The sequence below is a fragment of the Tinamus guttatus genome, unplaced genomic scaffold (genome assembly GCF_059628265.1).
Source record: "Tinamus guttatus ecotype Peru unplaced genomic scaffold, ASM5962826v1 Tinamus_guttatus_pri_ptg000004l, whole genome shotgun sequence".
Lineage (NCBI taxonomy): Eukaryota > Metazoa > Chordata > Aves > Tinamiformes > Tinamidae > Tinamus > Tinamus guttatus.
Genome location: NW_028288538.1, coordinates 750,426 through 773,712, shown reverse-complemented (window position 1 = coordinate 773,712; position 23,287 = coordinate 750,426). Strand labels below are relative to the sequence as shown.

At 47.6% G+C, this 23,287-nt stretch overlaps 1 protein-coding gene and 1 non-coding gene across 3 annotated transcripts; both read right to left on the bottom strand.

The window, feature by feature from the left end:
• Positions 1-1,530: 1,530 nt before the first annotated feature.
• Positions 1,531-22,013, bottom strand: MORF4L1 (mortality factor 4 like 1). Of its 2 annotated transcripts, XM_088533117.1 has the most exons (13): positions 21,882-22,013; positions 19,714-19,760; positions 17,032-17,099; positions 14,801-14,887; positions 14,072-14,152; positions 11,537-11,599; positions 6,690-6,715; positions 6,061-6,149; positions 5,711-5,812; positions 4,366-4,454; positions 3,178-3,350; positions 2,752-2,836; positions 1,531-1,616 (listed from the first exon to the last, which is right to left on the bottom strand). In XM_088533117.1, the coding sequence occupies exons 1-13, from the start codon at positions 21,919-21,921 to the stop codon at positions 1,532-1,534; spliced, it is 1,035 nt and encodes a 344-aa protein (XP_088389243.1). In that variant the 5' UTR covers positions 21,922-22,013; the 3' UTR covers position 1,531. The 2 variants fall into 2 exon arrangements, with proteins under 2 accessions (XP_088389243.1, XP_088389306.1); XM_088533180.1 differs by lacking the exon at positions 11,537-11,599.
• Positions 22,014-22,278: 265 nt separating this feature from the next.
• Positions 22,279-22,351, bottom strand: TRNAK-CUU (transfer RNA lysine (anticodon CUU)). Its single transcript has one exon. It is a non-coding gene; the product is annotated as a tRNA-Lys (tRNA).
• Between the last annotated feature and the right edge of the window lie 936 nt (positions 22,352-23,287).

The following is a 23,287-nucleotide window of genomic DNA, read 5'->3' as shown; positions in this document are numbered from 1 at the left end:
TCGGGCCAGGTCACAGAACCTGGACCCGAAACGGCCGGAGGGAGAACAGGCTGCTCCCAGCCGCTCCCAGGCGCTAATTGCTCAATGAACCAAGCAGCAGCAGGAGGCTCCCGTGCTAATTACCCCCCATAGGAAGAGGCTCCCTTGCTAATTACAACCACCCTAGGGGAGACCTCGTTACCTGCCAGGTCCACCCAAAGGTCCAGCCGCCTCCATCGGGGCTGGGGCTGCCTCGTTCCTCTTGGCCACGGCAGAGACGCAGCAGCTTCGGGGCAGGCGGTGGTGGAATCGAGATGTGGGACCTGGCAGCAGCCGCGGGGACAAGTGACAGCAGAGGGGGAAGCTCCCTTTGATTCCCGGGATCGTGGCCTTGTGTCAGCCAAAACACACAAGTTCTGGCAAGAAGAGGGTCCAGGGCCCTGCAACAGGCCCAGGGCAGGAGGCAGAGCCCGAAGGGAAAGGATGGAACATGGGAACAGAACAACCTCTGCCCCTCCGAGCCATGGCAGAAAAGTGGCTGCAAAAGCAGGGGTAAACGGGGATAAAAGGGACAGTTAGGGCAGCTCCAGCACTGACTCCAGAACAGGGTGCGCGTTTTCCCATCAAGAGCCCAAGGCACGAACACAGCACTCGGGTTGTAGCCTCTAGACTCCCCTCAGTTACAGCCCCACATTCCTGTGGAGAGCAGGGGCTCTGGCGCAGCCCAGGGAGCTGCGGTGTCTGCACTCACCAGCGCTGCAGGTGGAAGGAGCCAGTTCAGCCCCTGGGATCGGGCACGGGGGTCCCAACACAGGGCCCTACCCAACGGGAGGGCAGCAGCTCCCGGCAGCGCTGCGGAACGCCAGGCACAGGGCAACGCGCTCCCATCCTGCGGGAGAGGACAGCGATACCAACACAGAGCACCACAACCACAGGCGAAATTAAAAAAGTTTATTTGAAGATCTGAAAAATAACTGTGAAACATTTCCAGGACACTAAGGTGTGATAATGGATTTTCTTATTGTTAGAATGTAAAAAAACTCACAGTCTTTCAACTACCTAAATAAAAACATACATTTAATTTTTAATTGACCAAACATTTTACTTCCAGCACCAAGAAAGCGAATGGGTTTGAAAGTCAGACTAATGACTAGTGTCAACACCAGGTGGCCACAAGCCCCGTGGTTTAACCAAGCAATCAAGCACTTCAGGTCAGCAAGCCGTAACATCAGACCAGACCCGCGAGTGCTGGAGAGTTCAGACAATGAAACAGCAAAACTGCATTTTTTTCTACATTCCATTGAGGCAAAAAAAACAGTAGCAAGCGAGAAACACTGAAGACTCCCCCGGGCTCCAAGCTTCCCTTTCGGAGCAAGCAAGTCTCCAGACCTTAGAGCTGCCAGTTCCGTTTTGACACACACAACTTTATTCACTTTATGTTTACACAGTTTGTGCAATAGCGACATGTGCAATAGGAGGATGAGGAGCAGGACGCGGGAGGGGACAGGTTTATTCCAAGGACTCACGGAGCAGCCGCTGGGAAGCCCCCGTGTTACACGGCTTTGCGGTGGTACTCGGGAGGCGCCACCTCGTAGTCGCTGGCGCTGAACAGCGCTGAGGAATTCTTTGCTAAATACCTACGGGAGAGACGTTAATGAAGATTAGCACTCGCTCTTGCCAAGTCTGTTGTTTAACATGCCATGACTGATTTGGCATGTAATTACCAAGATCATAAACCGGCATTTGTGGAGGACAAGTCTAACACGTTTTAGAAAGCGGCCTGCCCAAAGCAGTTCAAGAGCTGCCAGCTCGTCCCAAGGTGGATTCCAAACACTTCTGTCAAGCAAAGCTGGCTCCAAGGAGCACGGGGAGGTCAGCGGGGGAAGCAGCCTCCCCTTCCCCAGCTGCCACACCAGGACCCATCCGCTGCTGACACTGCTCACGGGGCAGGGGACACGGGACAGCGCGGGGCTCCCTCCAGCACGGGGGAGCGTTGGGGGCTGAACGAACCCAACCGGGAGCCGAGCACCACGGGCCGCTCCTGCTGCTGCAGGGACTCGTGTCCTACCGTGTTCCTGCCCTCCTGCTGACAGCCCTTCAGCACCTGCCTCTGCACTTCGGGGGTGGCCAGAGCCCTGCGTTAGCTCGAGAGCCTCCAGGATTATTCCCAAACAGCTTGGCCCTGGAAATCAGGCTTATCCGTTCCCAATCTTCCTGGGTTAGCTGGGGGTTCTCCTTGATCTCCAATAGCTGATCCAGTCACACAGCAGAAAGATTCCATGTGTACGCTCCCACCAACCCACACTGGACCCCAAAGCAGGACGCCCATCTCCTCCGGGGCCGCAGGGCACCGGGAGGCTCCCAGGCCCTGCTCTGCGCACACACCTGGCCTAGGCAGCTTGAGAATCCTAAATTACTATTTGGTATGAAAACCTCATCCAAAACCTGCAACAGGAGCATCTACAGCAAAACAGCAGCATGGCGCAGAGAACCAAAGCTACCAGCGAGTTTGCTCCAGCAGTGACTGCAGGATGCTTTAATAACTCTTGAGTTAATTATTTAGCAAGTGTTGTGTTATAATTGTCAGGTTTTTAATAACCGCTACCAGCGAGCGCTTCCACGTCTCCTTTGGAAGGAGCAGGTGTTGCCAGACGGGCACGTGTGTTCACAGGCCTATCGGGGTGTGTGGAAACCGGATAACCCTGGAGCACCGGAGCAAGGCTGCAGTGCAGCCCCAGCGCAGGAAACAGCCCCTTGAGGAGCACTACTCACTTGAGGAAGTCGTGCAGGTAGTTGAGGAGCAGGGCCAGGCTCTTCTCATCCAGCGGCGTGTAGGCCAGCATGGCTCCGATGCGCACTGCGGGACGAGGGGCAGCGGCTGCAGCGGGACGGCCGGGCAGGGAGCGTGGCCAGCCCGGCCTCGCGCCGCGGCGTGCGCAAAGCCAGCGCGGGGACACCAACATGCAACCAGTTACACGGGGTAGGTGGAAGAAAAAGGGGCTTAAGTAGCTTAATCAGCAACTACTCTGACCATTTTAGACATGGGGGTAAAGAAAAGAATGAAACCACCAGTTTCAGTGTTTTTTTTTTTTTTCCTCCCCCCTCAGATTTCTGCAGTTCAGACATCCTGAGATGATACAGGGAAAGCAGCACCTCAGTATCATCAACTGCTGCCCCTCAGTTCATAGATACACTCACCAAACAGCCTCAGTAGATGCGGGGCACCATAAACTTGAGACATTGGAGCATCTGGGTGGTCTGCCAGGATTTCAGCGTACTGGGGCCTCTCGAATTTGTAGAGCAGCTGAGTGCCCAGCATTACATTGAAGTATTCCTTGATTCCAGCCACGACTTCATTGACAGCATACTCCCTGGGAAACACAAACGCTTCAGCCTTCTTCTAATGATGGGGCAGACAAGATTAGAGCTTGGTTTTCAGTCTCTCCAAATCATAAAGCTCTCAGGACTTTGGAAATAAAGTTCTTAGGAGGCCTTAAGACATACAGCTGTAGGGAATGCAGGGAGGATGCACATCAAGACCTCCCTTCAAAATGAGCAGCTCAACTCAGCGGGAACTTCCACGAAGCAAAAGCTCCTTGGCTGTACCCTTCCTTTCGCTTAAAGAAATTAGCCCAACTCCGACAGCAGTCTATCCAAAACAGCAGCAAATAAGCACTGGCAAGGAAACCAGCACTACTGTTTTCACCAGAGTTGATCCCAACACCAGTTAGTGTAGTATTTCTTTATGCAATCAGACTGATCCTATGCTTAATGGGAAGAGGGAGCTTCCAGGTGTTTTGGAAAATTGACCCTTTAACTGGCTGAATTCCAGCTGCCACAGGGCTCCAGCTCCACATCTCACTGAGCACAACTGGAACGTTTCACTTAATGGGAGCGTTGTGTTCCTTGTCAGGGCTTGGCCCCGGGATAACGGCAAATGGGAATCCTGGAAGCTCCCACCTCCCAACAGGCCCCTTGGCTTCCTCCTGCGCCAGGTCCAGCCGCCTGGTCCCGCTCCTGCCGCACTGCCCAGTGCCACCCGCAGGGTCCCCAACACGGGGCCACCGGCCAGGCTGTCCCGGGACACTTTGCTCCGCGCGTGCCTGGCACTGACCTCATGCAACAAAGTGATGGAAGAGAATCCACTTGGCTTCCACCAGTTTTCTTTACAGGAAAGGTTTGAGGGGCGGGAATAAAAAAAAGGAAGTGATAAATGCAGTTTTGCTCTCTGGAATTTACAAACCGTCTCCCCAGACTTGAAAACCGAGGCAGGGAAGGAGTTCACACTAAGCTGGACAGAGTTTGAATCTATTTAACAAGTAAACTTGTTAAGTCTTCTGTGAAACATAAGTAAAATATTTAAGGTTTGAAATAATTACTACTTACTTGTTATCGGTGTTTCCTCGCGATTTCTTGTAGCTAGCATAATCCTCTAAAATGGAGTCAACGTTCTTCTTGGCAGGAAGATAAAAGAGCTGTGAAAGAAGTAAAGTTGAGCAAATACCAACTGCCTAGTTTGCACAGACACTTCTATTTGCATGTTAACTTTGCCCCAAAATAAGGGCGTTTTTAGAACAGAGTTCAGGTGTTCAGTGTTACTAAAGGAACACCTAACTGCTTTATTAGGAACTGAAGGGCGGCAGGCTGAAGGCACGCTGTTCCCAAGCGTGATCCCCTCCTTGGATCAGCCCAGCCAGCTCCCACACTGCAGGGCACGGAGATTTCCTTGGTATCCGAGCGGCAGCCCCCAGCTCCCGGCGCAGCCTCCTCGCACCAGGGCCTTTCAGCCCAAAGGCACTCAGAAAATAACCAGCTTCCTAGCACTGGAATGACTTTCACATGTATTAGCGATAATTACTTTGACTGCACATGCAATTCTCTAATTTGTACTCATCAAGAGATCAGCCCTACCCACAGGGGCTGGCAAACAAGGAGTTCTCATTTGGGACGATGAGAATACAGGCAGACCCCACTGGGGCAGCCAGCGCATGCGACTGCAGCCTCCCAAGCAGCTTCCAAAACTGCTGTTACTCTGTATTCTTCTAGCCAGTTTTAATAATTGGTTTCACACATGCAATAAGTCAAGATTCTTTAACAAGTCTTAAGGCAGTAAACATATATCTTTCTTTTAAAATTAAAAAAAAGTTTAATTTCAGTGAAGTTAGCAGATTAAACTTGCATTGAGCCAAGCTGGTGGAAGAATTAAAAATCACTGCCCTAAGATGCAGCTGATTGTCAGGGTGTAGTACACCTTCAGATCCTTTACATCCCACTCACTGTCACGTTCTTAGCAAAGTTTCAGGGCAGGACAATGTGCCCCACAGGGGATGCTCCATTCACCAGTCCTCTACCAACTGAGGAAACTGTCTGAAACATTACCAGCCCAAACAAGCTTGGGGTAACGCCACAGTTAGCAGCCAGTCAGGTTGGGAGTTAACTGAAGCTTTAACTTATGCCTGATTAGACTAAACCGGGCACAGGAATTCCTTGCACAAGTCTACGTGCAGTTCTGAACCAGCCCTGCTCCCAAGGGACTGCTGGTAGGAATGCAGGGACAACCAGGGCCGGGTCCCTCCAGCCCCTGGACTCCAGGAGCGCGTCAGCTCTACAGCACAGCTTGCTCTGCTGCACTTAGATATACGAAGTTCCAGTTTCACTCTTCTTCCCTACGTAATGCTTGAGGGCTCTGCTTGCTTTCTAAATGAAGGCAGAAAACAAACGAACAAAATACCTGCTTTTGCCTGGTGATCAAGTCCCAGTCATCTACAAGCCATGGTTTGAGCTCTTCTGGAATTTTCACCTTTACTTCAACCCTGTTCATAAATGTTTCTTCCTGAAAAAGAGAGTAAAATCAGACTAATTACTTTCAGGTAATTGCCCATAGAGTCACCATATGCCTTCCTTCCACAACTGAAACACACCAGTGAACTGAGTAGAGTAATTCCTGTTGGCTCCACAAGGAAATGGGGATATAGGTTAAAGTTTCCAAGGCCACTTGGGAAGTGTAGTTTTGTGAACACATTCCACACTGTCCTGCTGCAGGACAACAGTGATGCAGTCCTGAAGCAGTCAAACACTTACGCTTTCAACTGTTGGATCTACTCGAGCCCTCTTCTTCCTCGGAGGCTGGGGAGTCTCACTGGTGCTGCTCCCTTCTCCAATCCCAGGAGCTGGATAAAAAGCAAACATCATACAACATAAGAAATACGGTAAATCGGTAAAAATCATTAGTAAAGATAGAGATTTAGAGGTAAGATTCAGGGTTCTCGGATGGTGTTTTTTGTTTGCTTTTCAATAAATGTTATTACATGTCTTCTGGAAGTCTCACACATTTGTGACAGCTTAAGCAGATATTTACATTTATCCAAAGACTTGTTTTTCCACTAAGAAGTGGGTAATATTTGCTTTTCAGAAGCAGCAAGTCAGCCTCATAGTAATGTCACATCTCCTTCTCAATAAGGAGAGCATAAGTTTGACTAATAAATTTAACAGATTTGAACAGAGATGCTGCTTGGCTTTCGGTTCACAAGAGGCCAAAATCTGCAGCTGCAACAAATATTTTGCATACAAACCAGAAAGAAGAGACACTTGAGGACCAAAAGGGACACAAGGTGACAGCAAACTTAGCTGAGGCAGATTTAAGGTCTTGCCTCAACTATGAATCATTCACTAAAGATATCCACTTTTATATACAGAATAGATGTACTTACTTTTCTGTTTGTTCTTTTTTGTTTTCCTGCAAGAAGAACACAAATTATTGCAAAAAGCAAGGATAGTAATATTCAGAAAGCTGAAAGTAGAGATACAAGTTGTCCCATAAGTTTATAGCAACACTCAGAGTGGCCTCTGGAATATTTAGATAATCACAACTGAAGCAGAAGGGCCAGAGATGATCTGTCAGCTCAGCTACGATGTCTCCAAAATTTCCATGTAATATGGTAACATTCACCAGTCTGGGGGATTCACTAAACTCGGCATGAATAATTAAACCTACAGAAACCCAAGAGATGACACGTCAAACACATCAGTATTTAGTAACAGCACTGGCTGCCACTCTGCAAGGAAAGGCTGCAGATGCTTTTCAAGGGCTCTTGGAAGCTGCACTGGATTTGGAGGTGGTTTATTTCAGTATTTCAAGGACTGCTTGAAGGCAGAATATGGCACAAGGAAACAAACAAAGGGGAATGATCAGGTGGGTCTGACAACTGAAATAACTTGCACTGCAACACTGGAGCATAAGGTTTTATGACTGCAGGAGCAGAGGATGATTTAAATGCTACTGTAAGAGGTATGAAGTTGCATGAGCTAGTTCTGTGATTGCACTGGAAGTGTTCAGAGATCACATCACACCTAACTGCTGCCTGTTAAGAACAGCACCAGTCACTACCATTCCAAGTGTTTCTCTTCCAAATGGTGTTCTCTAAACACATAATACCCCTAATTTCCATACTTCCTCAGGCTGCTTTAAATTCACTATCCCCACCCCTTATTTTTATTCCAAATGAAAAGGTACTCCAAGACACTGACTTCAAAAACTTCAGAGACACCTAAATACAATTCACGGTGTGTAAAAATATAGGACAAGAGTGGGAGACAATATAAAGCCCTAATGGATGATTTTGTTAGGTTATTATCTGAACTTTGTATATTTACTGATCAATATTAATTTTAATTTTCTGAAGAGTATTATCAGTCATGTTTTACTTGCTCACCATGAGCAGAATCCAGTTAAACCTCTCAAAGATTTTCCAGTGTGTCACATTCCTTATGAAGACAAAGCACGTGTTTCCAGATTGCGGTGTAAGATGGTTTTTTAATCAGTACAAGATTATTCCTTGGAATGTCACCACTACGCGGGATGACACACTGAGCCTTGAAGGGGCTTTAGCCGAGCCGGAGGTGTGCACAGCTTGCAGGAAGCTCTGGGGAGCAGCAGGGCAGTGCAAGCTGCCAGCACAAAGCAGCGCCAGGCCAAGAGCGAGCAGGGGACGATCCCCTCCAGGAAGAGGGGACAACTGCCGGGTCAGGGCCCTGATAATCAAGGGTGCCTTCTTCCAAACCTACAGCAAACTGGTGGGAACAGGGTGTTCTTTTCAGGATTAAAATGACAGGATAAAAACAACAGCCGAGTCCTAGAAAGCTGGAACAGAAAGACAATACGAAGTACTTTGACTTGCTTCAGTTACCTCAGTAAAACACATCTTTGTGGAACTGAAGTACAAGACATAAACCCTTCTGGACATTTGCTTGTGCTCTGCCACCCCATCCTTCGCATTTCAAAGGACATCCCTCTGCTTCAAGCCAAAGCAGCCACCAGTTTGCAACGTTTAAATGATAACCTGAGTTAGGGAGCAGAGGCAGAGCTCAGTCAGCAGGTTTTAGGGGCAGCCCGTGCAGCAGACTGCCCCAGGCGAGAGCAGCAGGACACAGCCCTCCCTTCCTACAAGGCAGCAGACCCAGCCGCTCGCTTCGTCTCTGCATTTCCCTCTGGCTGGTGCTTTTCGCTGGCAAGCAATAGATAAACAGAAGGATAATGTGAGTTTCCAGGAAGCTCCTGTGCAAGAGCTTTTGTTAAGCCTCAACTGGGAGCTGAAAGGCACCAGGGGTCCCAGGGCTCAGCGCTGCCTCCCTGACGAGCAGCGGGAACAGGACTGGGGCCATTCCCTGCAGGCAGCTGCTTGAGCACCACGAGGACAGGCAGCTGCACCAGGGACACGAGTCAACATGTGACACTGAATCAGAAAGCCAAAAACACACAGTAAGCTCCCAAAATCTGCAAAAAGATGATAATCAATAAGAAAAACACAAGAGTATGGCTTACAGAATAGCTTGCTACAGTGAAATGCTGTGCAGAGGTGACAAATCCAGATGGAAACTACAGAAGCAGTCCACGCCACAGGAATGCAATCCTGGGCTTCCAGAGCCTATCTCCAAACCAGAGCTGGGCTCAGGAGTAAGTAGTTAAGTGAGGGGATGCCCCAGCAAGAGACATTCTGCAACACAGCACTCAGCCTTTCCACAGGCATCCAGCAGAAGAAAGATATTCCAGTAACTAAAAAAAACCTTACACTTTGTGGGTGTGGGATGGAATGCTGGCTCAAGAAAACTTTTTTTTTTTTTTAAAAAAAAAAAAACACAAGAGAATTAATAGCAATTCTGCTTAGGGTTCTAAACCACAGGGTCTTGTGAGACACAGCTAAAAAACTGCCAGTAGAAAATAAAAATTACTTAAATAGAACTAGACACAGACAAGGATGACATCATGACTTCAGAAGGCTTCCTTATTCCACAGGAGTTGGAAAACCCTGATATGAAGATAAAAAGCAGAGAACAAGTGTTTGACTTACCCAAACTCCAAGCATCCTTTTAGGGAACATAGAAGTTAACAAGAATCTCCCTATGATACAAGGGGTTAAGACAGAAGCAGCACAGTGAAGGTGGTGCCACTTGTATTGCAGGCAGTTGAGCTCAGTGTATTCTTAAGTGCAAGAAAAAAGGGAAATTAGCGAGATGCCAGTTTACTCATAATATAACAAGAGAGTCATACCTAAGATGTATGGGATTAAAGTCTGTCCTCATACTTGGTGGCTAGTTAAAAAACACCAATAAAAAACATAAGCTAAAAGAGCCTTAAATCAGCCACTACTGCTCAAACAGCTTAGTCATTAAGTCCATTAGGAGTAGAAAGCATTCCTACCAAAATACAAATAAGACATTATTAGCAAAAGGATAAAGACAAGAGTAAGTGGAGATTATATAAACATAGCTCTCATGCACAGCCAGGCTGCCTGCCCTTAAAGGACAGTCAATAAAATTAGGAGGTAAAGGAACAAGAATAGTTAGTAGGGCAGGGACAGCTTCTATACGAGGAGCAGCCACGAGACAAGGGCTTGTTCTCGACAAGGGCTCTAGCAGCAAGGAGGAGAGAACGTGCGAGGGGTTTCGCTGGAGACAGAGTGCATCAAAAGGACTCGTATCCTCAGAGCAGCGATCAGAAACAGACGAGAGAAAAAGCAACAGACATTAGGATTGGAAACGTCATCCTGTTGCCTCTCTCCTCACCACAGTCCTGAACTCGAATCAGGAACCCAGGGCCACAGAACATTGTGGTTGCCAGGAGTTCAAATGGTTCAGAAGTTACCAGACAAAGTACTGTAAGTCAGACCTCTCCAACCCACCACGAGGCTGCACCTGCAGCTCTGATGCCCCTTAATGCAGGCTGCTGGAAGCAGAGAGGTTATACTGCAAGAAGAGCCTTTAGACTTGCCTCATCTGACTGTCACCTTTAAGCACGTGTTACTGGTCACCATCAGACAGCAAAACAGGTTGGGAACCTGTGGCCGGAGCCATTCCGGAGCTCTCAGGGTTCTAGACAACTGGCATGCAGGCAGGGCTCATTCTGCTTGACATTTGGGGACTACATGGCTGAGAGACCGACTAGCTGCGTCAGAGATAGCAGATGCCACAGGAAACACGTAGCAGGAGCACAGGCTTCTCAGTGGTATGTCCAGATTAAGAACAAGCCTGTTGGAAGGACTTTAGCTCCTATGTTCAAGTCAGCAGTAGTTGTTTTGGTAACATCTCTGATGAGATAGCTTGCAAATGTATCGTTAAAAGGGAGAAAAACACTGACATTCTCAAATTCATTATCCAGCACTCAGTCTTATCTCAGCACTTATCTTCACTCAGTCATAGTACAGCTTGTCCTTCGTATGCTCCAAACATTGACTTGCTCTTGGTATTTACTGATATATACATATATATTTATTAAAGTTAATCATATGAGACCTGCCAAAGATAGCACCGATTCTTAGAGGCCGGAATTCACATGTACGGCAGAAAACAATCTGGAAAAAACAGTATCTGCAGTGTTATATTTAATATTTGGAAAACTGCTATAAACAAATTTTCTATGACATTTTCTAAATATTGTAAGATGAATAATTAACCTCAAAACATATATAACCTGTTTCACGCATTTTTCTATTTGATTAAACATTGCTTATGAATAGCATTAAAGGCATTTTAGACACAGACTCAATACACTGCTTTGGTAACCCCCAGCAAGGCAATGGTGAAAACACAGTATATTAAGACATAAGATCAATCCTTATATTTTAAAATCATCTACCTCCAAACTCGGGGAACACAGTGCAGTGTTACTGATTTCAGAGAAGCAGAGCTCGACACTACAGCAGGCATCAGACCAACTGTAATCTTCTAGAACTATCCAGTTTCAAAAGTCTGAAGTCAGTTGTTCTCCACTTCTTTTTAAAGAGTGGACATACACTGAATGCATTTGACTTCTTATACCATGTTCTTTCCCAAATAAAAATGTATGCACGTCAGAGACTAAGAAGTGCTAGTCCAGGCTGGCTTTAAAGAAAATAAGAAAGAAAAAGAATATCTGCAGTGCCAAGAGCTGTTACCTGCATTGCTACCAAAGGTTACATCATCACAACTAAAGCTTTAAGAGCGTCCCAAAGAAATCTACAAAAGCAAGGAGGTCTGGATTTCAGGATGGAAATCCTGGTTTGACAATCCATCCTTAACTCACCGTGTCGATATTGTAGGGGTCTCCAAACAGCAAACAGTATGCGCTCCATCTCGTCTGAAAAATCTAGGCACAATGGGGGTTGAGTTAAGGAGAGAATGTCAGACCTAGTGCTTAGCCTTTAAGAGACTCTATTTAAGGTTCAAAAATTTACCTTTTAGCAACATATTACAGCCTTACTGAACATTCCTGGAGGATAAGTGGTGCTTACATTGTTATCTGCTTCCCCTTATTGTTTGTCTGTTTGAGGAAAAGGCTTCAAAAAGTAAGTTATCTCCCCTTTGTAAATCCTCCAAGAATGCTACAAAAGGTAAATTTTGAGGCCCAAATAGGTTGACGGTGCTACCCTTTAGGAGGGCTGCTCCATCAATCTCTCCCCCTCCCCACCAACCACACATTGTGCACTGTAAGTAGCAGCTGAGGCTTACAACAGAACAACCCAGCAGTCTTGGTTCACAACCACATTGCGAGATGTTCACTTTTCACAAGGCATCTTGTGAGAAGGGTGTGAGAAGCACGAGGTCAGGCAATACATCAGCCTCCTACAGCCCCGCATGGCTGCTGGGGTACATCACAGTATTTCCTCACCCTCGCCTCCAGGTAAGGGAGAACAGGGATACTTTGCTGGAGGGAGCACAGCTCTAATTTAGAGGGATGCATCAGCTACTGGCAATGGCCAGAGACTAGGAGCAAGATCAGTGCAACATGCATACAGGACCTGCTCTAGATGGCTTTCATAATGCAATAATACTATTCGAGAAACAATATTATTTCCTCTTCCCATTTACTGCTCTAATAATCCATCATCAAAGAATTAATTTTTCCAATCAGTGTGAAACAGAAGTTTCAGAGAGTTAGTTTATTACCTAACCTGCTAGGCTGGAAATGATCCCCCATGCTCACAGCAGTGATAACAGCAAAAAGCAAAGCCAGCCCCTTGCCCCGGGGGTTTCACCCAGAGAGTGCAGACAGACCTGGTAACATGCTCACAAGTTTATGGTTAAACAGAGGCTACGGTGAAGTGGTTTTTGCTGTGTGAATCTACCTTGGGTGCACACTCAGGCGTGGTTCAGGGAATTAAGTGGATTTTGAATTTTGCTGCTTTTGCAGCACAAGTTAACCTGCAGCAGCCACTCTGCTGGAAAGAGCAAAACTCATCCCACTGCACTCAGCTTGAACTACCAGGACGACCAAAGTCATCTTGGAGTATTTGCAGCTTAGGCCCAAAGTTACTCTTGGGATGCTCACAATAGTCACAAAAACACGAGCATTTACAGTCGAGTCACAAGAACCTGTGTCAAGATTACACGTGAAATTAATTCTACGGACTAAAATGCAAGGAGAATCAGGCACAGCCTGATCAGCCCCTTAAGCAGCACCATTAGTAACGATCATGACTTAAATCTGTTTGAGGGGGATTTTAACGATATTCTTTAGGAACTAAGGAGGTTTTTCCCCCTTGAATGAGGGGGAAAGGGTGACGGGATGTCCGTGGAGGCCGTCAGCCCACCCCACACCAGCGTGCTCAGGGCACACAGCGCTGCCCTCTGCACGTGGCAGTATCACCAGATCCGTCTCACTCCCCAGGCCAAAGACCAACAGGCAATTTACAACCTAGAGCAGGCTTTGAGCAAGTCCAAAGGGAAATCTGCAGTCAGGTCACGGGATCTAGAGCAAAAAAGCAGCTTCACTCACTGCCATTACCCTCTTCAAATCACTGACTCATTTTGTCACAGAATTTGCCCATAAATGAGGCATAAGTTTTGACGCTGCAGCCAAATGCCTCTTGTTATGAAGTGGTATCAATTCAGCCGCTTCCTCATGAACACCAGAATTATATGGAGAGTTGGGAGTTCAAAGCATCCAAAATATCACATTAGTAACGAACACCTTCATAATGAAATAAATTAAGCATTTTCCCCAGAAACAAAAACGTTTCATGGCACATTGAGCAAAGCAGTGTAGCTCTACTGACGTATGAGGCTAAGCACAGGCCAAACAAGCTCTTCTGAAAACAAAAGGATGGAACGGAGGAAATGGGACAGTTACTGTTTTGGATAAAGAGACCAAAAGGTTTTTTGGGTAGATGTCTGAGCTTGTTTCTGGTCTCTTAAGATGCAAAAAGCTTTTTACAGCATATGGTTTTAGTTTTAATAGAAACAGCCAAATATCCAAGATTGCTTAAGTGTAGTTTTAACAGCTACAGAGTAGGAGGGCAAGTCATTTTAAAGATTTCCCCCCGCAAATGCTCATGTAGTTTGGGACAGTTCTAGCTTTTGGTACAAAACTGAGCTCACCAAGATGCACAAGTCTTGAGAGAACTAACCACAACTGCATGTCAGTTCACTGATTTAAGAGGAATAACACACAGTGAAAAAGAATTGAGAGTTTTAAGTGCCTTCCCGCTCAGTGACTTAATTCCGTATTAAACACAGTACAATCTAGAGAAGGCTGTGCTATTATAAGAAAATTACTATTTACAGTTCAAGAGTAAAATTGACAATATAAATTTTGTAATTTAAATAAAAAGTTTCTTACACTTCAACATTTTTCTGCTGCAGACCAGATGTCTTCTTGCCTGGAGCAGCACCTCTCATCTTCCCCTCTGCATATTGTTCCCTTTAAAAAATAAAATTGTCAATAAGACTTCAATGAAAAGAAAAGCATGCTTTTCTGAGAAGGTAACAGATTATGCAAAACATTTGGAGAACCATCAATAAATGGTTTTAGAAACACAGCCAAAGATGACAGCATTGGTCACAGGCAGGAGAAAACTCAGCTCAATACAGGAAAGACTTATGCTTCTTCATATAAAAACACAGCACTATAAATACTCATTTTTTCCTTCCCACCATCTTTATTATTCTGAATCATCAGGAAGCAGCACACTGACTGCTTCAGAAAAACATAAAACATATTCCAGCTGAAGGAATATGTTTTATCTCCCCTCCCACTCACCTCCAGGGGCATTCATAGGGATCAGAGCAGCCTCCTGACAGTGTCTGAACAGATCCCTGCTACCTGCACGCTGCATCCCATAACCAGCCAGGCTGCCTCCCAGCTCCAGCCACCCACTGCTCCACAGCACCCGAAGTTGCTGCTTTAATAAACACCGAGCTGCTACTTATTTTCAACAAGCAAACCTCCTGAACACTTGTTTTAAACTGCCCGACTTCCCTTAATAATATAGTTACTGGACTGAAGCTCTGCAGACAAAAAGATGACTTCACTAACAAGGACTTAAAAAAAACAAAAAACCCAACTTACTGATTGGCCTTTTGAAGTTCTTTTTGTTTCTGCAAATTGGTATCCACGTATTTGAGCACTCTGCTTTCTGGAACCCATTCATCCCAGCTGAAAAATCAAATAATCATTCAAAAACACTACATAATTGGACTCTGTTCCCAACAGTCAATTAAAAGCTTCACAGAATTTCAGACTGAACTCTGCTTTTGTGACAAGTTATGGATTGGAACAATTGAAAGTAGTAAATTATTAAATGCATTCCCTGCTGACTGAAGATGTAGCAGTTTTTCTAAGGAATATAACCCTCAGCCATTTCTAAAGACTTTCCCAAACTTGAAGGATGGGTAATTCGGGAGGGGATTGTCTTTAATTTAAAAACATCTCAAAAAATTAACAAACTGCACTTACTAAAATCATAAGACAGCTGTAGCCATAGCTATATTATGAAGCAAGTTTCCTTTATCTATTGCAACATTTTATAGGTTAACAAATTCAGCAATAAGATCTTACTGTAAGAAGAGCTCTGATTTCTGTCTGTGAAGGAAACCAATATGCCATGAATATTTAAAGAATATGAAGTGAACGATTTAAGAGAAGAGGTGTTGGGGAAATTGCCATTATGAGTAAGAATTCCACTTTGACAAATAGTGGATAATCACTGTGCAATTTGACAAATTATTTCAAATAAATAAAAAATACATTGAAAGTGGCCAAGAAGAGTGTACAAGCTAACACCCCACATATGAAAAGTTCCATTACATTTTTATTTCATGGCAAGAACTGCCAGTCTCAGAACACCAGCATGGCAAGAAGGACTTCAGGAGCACGAGGTCTTTGAGATGAAGACACAGCAAACAGCATCCCAGGGTCACAGAAAAACACACCCAGCTGTACATGTTCTAAAGCTACAGTTCGGGGTAGTGGTTTGCTTACTCCTGTAATACAGCTGTAGGACACCAGAAAAAAAAAAAAAAAAAAGTACAACTGTGCTGCATGATAGTGTAGGGAATGGTGAAGAAACTGGTTTTGGTATCCTAACTGCTGATATTGGAGGAAAAAAAAAATAGAAGTACTTAACAAGTACAAAAGGACTGCAATTGTAGAAACCCAAATTAAAGGGATATACAGTCCCAGCTGTCCAGACCTTGCAGCAATGCCACTTTTAATGCAGTCAATCAGAAGCTTGTGCGGAAAGGGGAAAAGAAAAGAAAAAGGCACAAAACAGCGCAAGGAAGAAAAGGAGTCACAATATTGCATAGGGCACCTCCACCACTGGAGAGGAACAGGAAGGTGAAGCATTAAATTGATGCTGCCCCTTCAATACCCAGCAGCCAGATCAGGAATTGGTGACACTCTCTGCAGCTTGCTGCATTTGGAGAAGGCACTTATCTGCTCATTTTGTAGGTGATATGTCTTTAAAAATATATTAGGTAACAAAACAGGAAGTTCAGCTTTTAGTCAAATCAGGGAGATGATGATATCAGTCCTCACTCAAGAGGATGCAGCGCTGGGATGAAAGAAAATTCAGAAAAACTCCAAGTCTTTCAGAGAACATTTGAAGAGATGGGGAGGAGGGAGGGGGGAAACACTTCCTAAACTCATAAGCCAGTTACACAATAAGAGTCAAATGAGAAAAAAAAATCAGCTATGCAAATGTGATACTGCTGTATTTTTGTAGAAGGAAAAAACCTCTAGTTTTAGCTTAGCACAAGAAGCAATAACTGAAATATGGGCTAACCCTTCTCATGTGAGGGGTTAAAAGAGATGGGCTCTCCCACCGAGCGCAGCATCCACGAAGGCAGGCTGCTCCACAGCTCCATACCACCTTTGGCAGCCAAGTTTGGCTACAACATGGAGGGACACCACTCTGAGTGGCAAACAGCTTTGCTCCACTTCAGCAGGGATTGCATCTTCTACCAACACATAAGGAAATATCTGTACTAAATACTTCTGGAAGAAAGAAATTATAGCAACTATTTCCAAACAGAATTAGAGAGCACTACACGTAAAGTGTTTGGTTAGACAACTGACACCTTAAACTAGCTGGTTGGTACCACCAAAGTTCCGAAGGAAACAGTTAAGCAATGTGTTTACTCTGTTATTACAGATCACTGGCTTCAGTATGAAAATCACTGAAGTGAATTTCAGAACTAATCTTCTAGTGGCACACAGCTGGGAGTGCTAATCCATTAAGACAGTTGACAGTCTGAAAAGAAAAGTGAAGTACTGCCTTCATTTTATGTAATACTTACTTTTTATTCCAACCACTGTAATGGATAAAGTATTTCACTTGTTTGTCCTTTATGGCAACCTTTACACACTGGAACAGAGGAAAAAGCTCAGTCAGTATCAACGAGAACAAGATTTCTGAGCAATTTTTGAGCTTTCAGAGTCTAAACAGACAGATTTCCAGGCAAGCCATCCAAATACTGGGCAACAACCTCAGGGCAGAAAGTTCTCTAGCATCCCCTCCTCCTTTGCACAGGGGTGGAAGGGCCAGGCACACTGGCCATACACAGGGAGACCTTCTTGCATAGGAGGGATGAGAAACCCCCGGGGTGACCAGAGGAGGAGCGAGGAGGCACTTAACTGCCCCAAGCCATTCCCTGGAGAGCTTGTCCACGTGCAGCTCCTACCCCACAGGCAGCTCGCCTGCCTGAAGAGCAGGAGCCTTCGAAAGGAAGGCAAGGAGCACGGGTTCCTATACCCCCAGAGAGCAGCAAGGAACACGGGTTCCTATACCCCCAGAGAGCAGCAAGGAACACGGGTTCCTATACCCCCAGAGAGCAGCAAGGAACACGGGTTCCTATACCCCCAGAGAGCACAGTACATTCACTCGGAAAAGCTGCACTAAGGGCTCTCTCTAGGCCAAGGAGGTGTACAGGAGGAAAATGAGAGGTACTTCTATGAGAACTGTCCCGCGAAGGCAGTACTTCCCCATAGGGACATTAAGGTACATCAAACCATGCACGACACGGGTGAGCTGCAGCAGGGACCCTTCCAGAAACTCTTACACTTTAGCACAGCCCACACGGCAGCCTCCAAGATGCCCTCAGCTGCCGTGTGAGGAAGATGCTCAGGGCCCTGCTGCCCAGGCAGCAGCACAAGCCCTGCACCTGCAGGCAGCCCAGCAGGTAAACGCTCCACTACTACATCTACACGAAAACCACGGCTAGAGACGTGGCTCTCCTGCAAGGCCACAGCCCACAACGGGGCTTGGATAACCCTAACTAGTTCATCTTCATGACTGCTGCTCAATAACAACTTCCTGAACTTCTGAACTGCACGAAATTAAATCCATCCTCCTGGTCTTGGATAAGGTACCTCCCTGGAAACCCATCAAGCCTTGTTCTGGAGACCTTGGGACAGAGATGCCGTTCCTGGCTACCATCTGACAGCATTCTCCAGTTTATTACTTCCACTGTTAGAAACATGAAGAACCACCCTCCCTGGCTTCAGTTTCTAATCCCTGATTATTCTTAAGGCTCTCAGCAAAAATCAAGAACAATTCACAGAAGTACTGTCATTTTCTTGCCATGCTACCTGAGTCACCCCTAGGTATTTCTGAGATGCCAGAATCTTCCTCAAAGAGCCTGGTCTCACCTAAACTTGCAACGAGGATCAAAGACCTCTTAATTCTGCAGCTCATTTTGCCTAGTTCACTGTAATCCTGGAGTTATCCAGTCCAAGTGACAGACTATGCACTTAAGTCACTACCTACTCTACTTTTTTATGATCATATTCCTGTAGCAAGTCACACCTATGACCATAAAGACCAAAATATGTTGGTTACATATCAAGAACTACAGAAAAAGAACAGATCAAAGCAATAAAGCCAAGGATGTTATTACTACAACCTAGAGAATAACTTAATAAAATTTAAATGCAATCCTTTCAGCCACTTCGGAAGCCCAGAACAGTCTGTGTTCTCTACATAAAGACAGCCCAAAGCCCCTTTGCTGCTCAAAATCCTTTCTGGCATTAAGCTGGCAGACCCAGCTCCAACATTTGGCCCACCCGTGTATAACAGGGAGAGGGGGCAAATCCCAACGTAGCACATGGCTCTAGTAGCTCCTGGGCTGCTCTGCTCAGCCAAAGAGGCTGGACTGCTGCTATCCAGGGCTGCCTTTCATGGAGAAAAGTCTCCTGCCGTCCCAGCACCAGCAGCCAGACACAGACAGCACGAGGTGCCAGTCCCAACACACACGTGCAGCCAACTTGCCCTCTAGTGCTACAGCAAGGGAAAGAACAGGCTTGAATTATTAGAACAGAAATAGGCTTGTTTGGTGGAAACAGCCAGTGAAACGAGGAGCTAAACCTTCAGGAAAAGAAATGGCACTGCAGCGATATCTGACTAAAGCCCATAGGGGAGGAAAAAAGCACATAACTGACAGCGTGACAGAGGTCTGCAGGTAATGCAGCAAGAAAGCTTCTCCAAGTCACAAATATGCAACACATCATTATTTCTCAGGTGAGAGTCAGAACCACACTATTTACTTAGTAGGCAGTGGTTAAATCCAGCATTAACTTCTACAGTTTTGTCCCTTTCGAAGGCCACTGGTTCTACTCAGCCCTCTACATATGTGAGAAGCCCAAACCACACTTAACTTAGTAGTTCCTGCATTAGCAGCAGCACCTGGTCTTAGAGCCCTGAACACTCTCCAGCATTCTGGGAATCCAGGAGTATTACAGATGCTCAACACAAACTTCAGTTTACCAGAATAGCTGTGCAGTACCATTTTTTAAAAAACTCTTCTGTAGAAAGCGAGGAACTACAGGGTTTAAAAACACTGCAAATCGTCATCAGGTTTTCGGGCATTTTAACTTCAATACTTAATCCTGTCTAGGCAAGGCACAGCAAATAAACAAATACAATCCTTCACTTTCTTGAGGAACAGTCAGTACCTTCTGGAGCAACAATCAGCCACACGTACCTTTGCTTCATAAAGGAGAGGTCCATGAAAACAAAGCACTCGTTCACCTGCAAGAGAGTAGCAGACATCCATCTCAGAACACCCCCAGCGTGTCCCTTCGGAAACGCTGCACTGGGAGACACAGGATGCCTAACCCCGTGGAAGCGTACAACAAAGGCAACGCCAACGGAAAACAAAGGCTGATTTCAGGAGCAGGCTGGTGTTTTGGAAGTTTGATGTAATGTTTAAAAAATGCATAAATAAAAGCTCTGGTTGTTTAGGCCATGAAGCAAATATCCCTAAGCAGTTCTGTGCTGAGCACTCGCTGAAGACACCTGGCACAAACTGCCTATTCCTGCCCGTGCTCCTGGCCTCTGCCAAGCGGAGGCACAGAGGTCTCTGCACCCCGTTTCAAGGCTGGCACAGATAACTCCTTTGCAGCTGTGGAACCAAAGCACACAGCCTCTGCACCAATGGATATTCCAGCCTCTGTGAGGCCTCCTTTAGCCACTTACTGAGACCAAGGAATTCCCAAGTCTCCAAAACTTTGATTCAGAGCAGGAAATTGGTTCCCAATAGGAGATGTGACCTCTGTATCACAAGCTTCTGGCATAAATGGAAGCAACTCTGTGATGAGCGCTCCTTTCCTTGGAGGAAGTCCAGTGGCTGGTGTTCCAAATACAGTGAGGTTGGAGAAAAGGCCATTATTTCCCCCAGCCGCTGCAGGGCCAGAGGAGGGCCTGGCTCGTGCCATGGCGCAGGAGTTGTTCATATTGCTGAAGCAGGAAGAGATGATTCCTCAGACCGAGTCTCTCCAACAGCCAGAGGGTCTCGTGCGCTGACACCAGGGAAGCTGGCTTTACTTCACACAGGATATCAGAGCACAGATGTTTCCTCCCAGAAGCTGCTGCCCCCCATTTCAGACAGGCACGCTGCGTATTTACCGCACTCCCGAGCGTGGCACACATCCAGGCTTTGCCATCATTCCCGGGACGCGCAGGGCAGAACAGCAGTGTCACTGTTAGCAGTGCAAGCCCACGCCGACACTCACAGCCCAAACAGGGGAGAAGGAGGCAGCATCACCACTTACAGAGAATCCCAGAGGCCTTTTTCCTTGGGAGTTGCTCAGGAATGACCGTGGTAGGTCACAACCACCGTGTGGCCTTACCAGCCTAACACCCAAGGCTGCAAGGGTTCTCTATGGTAAATTCTGGGTTCCCCGATGCCTATTTCTGCATATTCAAGTGAAAACACAGCCAGCGGCATGCAGTATCCCTCAACCAAGACCACTAACTGTGACCCCTCTTGAAACCAGGGCCATTCCAGCTTTAGTGGCCTGCTTTTACACTGTAGGAACATTGCCCAGTTTAGTAAAGCTCTTCATCATATAGGCTCTAAACAACCAACCACTCCACAAACAGCTACCAAAACTGGGCTTCTTCAGAGGCTTGTTCAAGCAGCTGGGACGGGGCAGCTCTTGCACACACTCCAAAAACACATTCTGGAAAAGACATCGATGTTACACAGCTCCGGAGGTGCTGACAGGCCTCCTGATTTTGCCTCCATCAGGTTGGGGAGTTTTCTCAGGCAGATTTTCACCAGCGAGGCCGGGAAATGGCAAGATGAGCAGATATGGCGCTAGCTCTGCAGCCAGCACACATGGAACTGACCTCCTCCTAACAGGCCCAAACCTCCAACTGAAAACGCATTTGTGAATCAGCCGGCATTAAAGCTAATAATAATTAATCAGTATTAGCAAGTGTCAACACCCACAAAGAAATGAAAGGTATGCAAAATAACGGGGAGAAAGGCCCGAGGCTCCCCGGCGGGGAAGACGAGCAGCGGGGACACAAAGACTGGCGGATTCCTGTCTTTCCCTTTCCAAACTGCTCGCTCCGAGGGGGAGGCTGGAGGCGGCGGCCCCCGCCGCGCGGGAAGGGCCGCCATGCTGCGGCCTGCGACATGCCACCAGCCTCCTCCCCCGAAATGGAGAAAACCCTTCAAAACCCGGCATTTTCCCCCTTTTTTGACCGTTTTCTCGGCTGCTTTCCCTCAGGGACGGCAGCAGAGGGCTCAAACGGCAGCGCCTCCCTCAAGGCGGGAGCCGCCCCCCGCCATACCCGCGCGCTCTCCTCCAGGCTCCCCCCGCCCGCCCCAGCAGCCTCCCCCTTCCCCCCGGGCGCACTCACCCTCCTGAAATTTGGGCTTGGGGTCCTGCTTGGGCGCCATTTATAAGCGCCTCGCCCTCCTCCGCCCGCCCCCTCCCCGCGGGGGCCTCACCGCCTCCGCCGCATGCCGGCCCCGGCCCCGCGCCCCGCGCCGCGCACGCGCGCCGCCCTCCCGCGCCTGCGCACGCGCGCGCCCCGCGCCGCATGCTGGGGCTTGTAGTGCGGGAGCGGGAGCGGTCCCGAGGCATGCTGGGATTTGTAGTGCCGCGCCGCGCGGGGCTCTCCTCGCCTCCCCGCTGCTCCTTCCCGGGGGCTCCCAGTCGCTGCTGCGTGGCCGGGAAGAGCAGGGGGGAAGGGAAAGGGAAAAGAGAGGAGAAAAGCAAGAAGATTAAAAAAAAAGGGGGGGAGAAAAACTAAGCGCCCAACGTGGGGCTCGAACCCACGACCCTGGGATTAAGAGTCCCATGCTCTACCGACTGAGCTAGCCGGGCGCCACGTTCGCGTTTCTTTCTCTGGCCCTGTGAGCAGCGCGGCGCGGCGCGGCCGCCAGGGGGCGCCGTTGTGGGGGGCCAGGGGAGCGGCGGCCCCGACCCCCCCGGCTCCCGCCGCGCCTGGCCTCAACCCGCCCCATGCGGAGTGTTTTCCTTCCCCAGAAATGTTCCCTGCGGTTATTCTGCTCTGTTTTCTTACTTTAATCATTATCACTTAAATATACGTGTATACATTATATGTATCTATCTATCTCCCGCCAAGGACAACAAAAGTAGAGCACAAAAAGCAAACTTCCTGGGACAGCAACAAGATTTTTCCATTGCGGTTTGGAAATACGAAACAGTCTCCAAACTCCTCCGTCTGTTTTACTTTCTGAGAGATAAGCAACTAAATATTTTGCATTCCCAGAGACATGCTGCATTTCCCGCCCATGCTTTGTGGAGAGCGTTCCGAAAACGCGGGACTCGCGCTAATTACTCGCCGTGTTAATGAACGCCCGGAGCAGCCGCCCTGCGCTCCGCAGTGTCCCCCGCGCAACGGGCTGCATTGGGGAAGAGCGAGGCAGGACATTAAAATAGCGGCACGTCTGGCAGCCTCAATGCCTCGATGGAGAGTTATTAAAATGGAACGGAGTTATCCCACTCGTGTTTATCCTGGAAATAAAGCGCGCACACGCACACGCACATACGCACGAAAGAAAAAGCCCAAACCGTCAAAATCACTAAAACCGAGGAAGCCTCACAGGTTAAACTGGGGGACTGGGGGTCCTGATGGGCTGCGCGGCCGCGGGGGGGCGCGTTCGGGCCGGGAGGATCGGAGCGGATCGGATCGGATCGGATCGGAGCGGGGCGGCCCTGCGGGTCGCGCCTGCCCTGCGCGGCCCGCGCCCTGCGCCGCGCGGAGCCGGCCCGGCCGCGCCGCCGCCCGCGCCGTGG

Coding starts and splice junctions, on each gene's coding strand:
- MORF4L1 (XM_088533117.1), bottom strand. CDS start 21,921: ATGGCGCCCAAGCAGGACCCCAAGCCCAAATTTCAGGAGG. Junction 4,455..5,710: donor TGATCACCAGGCAAAAGCAG/GTATTTTGTTCG, acceptor CTTCTTTCACAG/CTCTTTTATCTTCCTGCCAA. Junction 2,837..3,177: donor GCATCTACTGAGGCTGTTTG/GTGAGTGTATCT, acceptor CTCGTCCCGCAG/TGCGCATCGGAGCCATGCTG.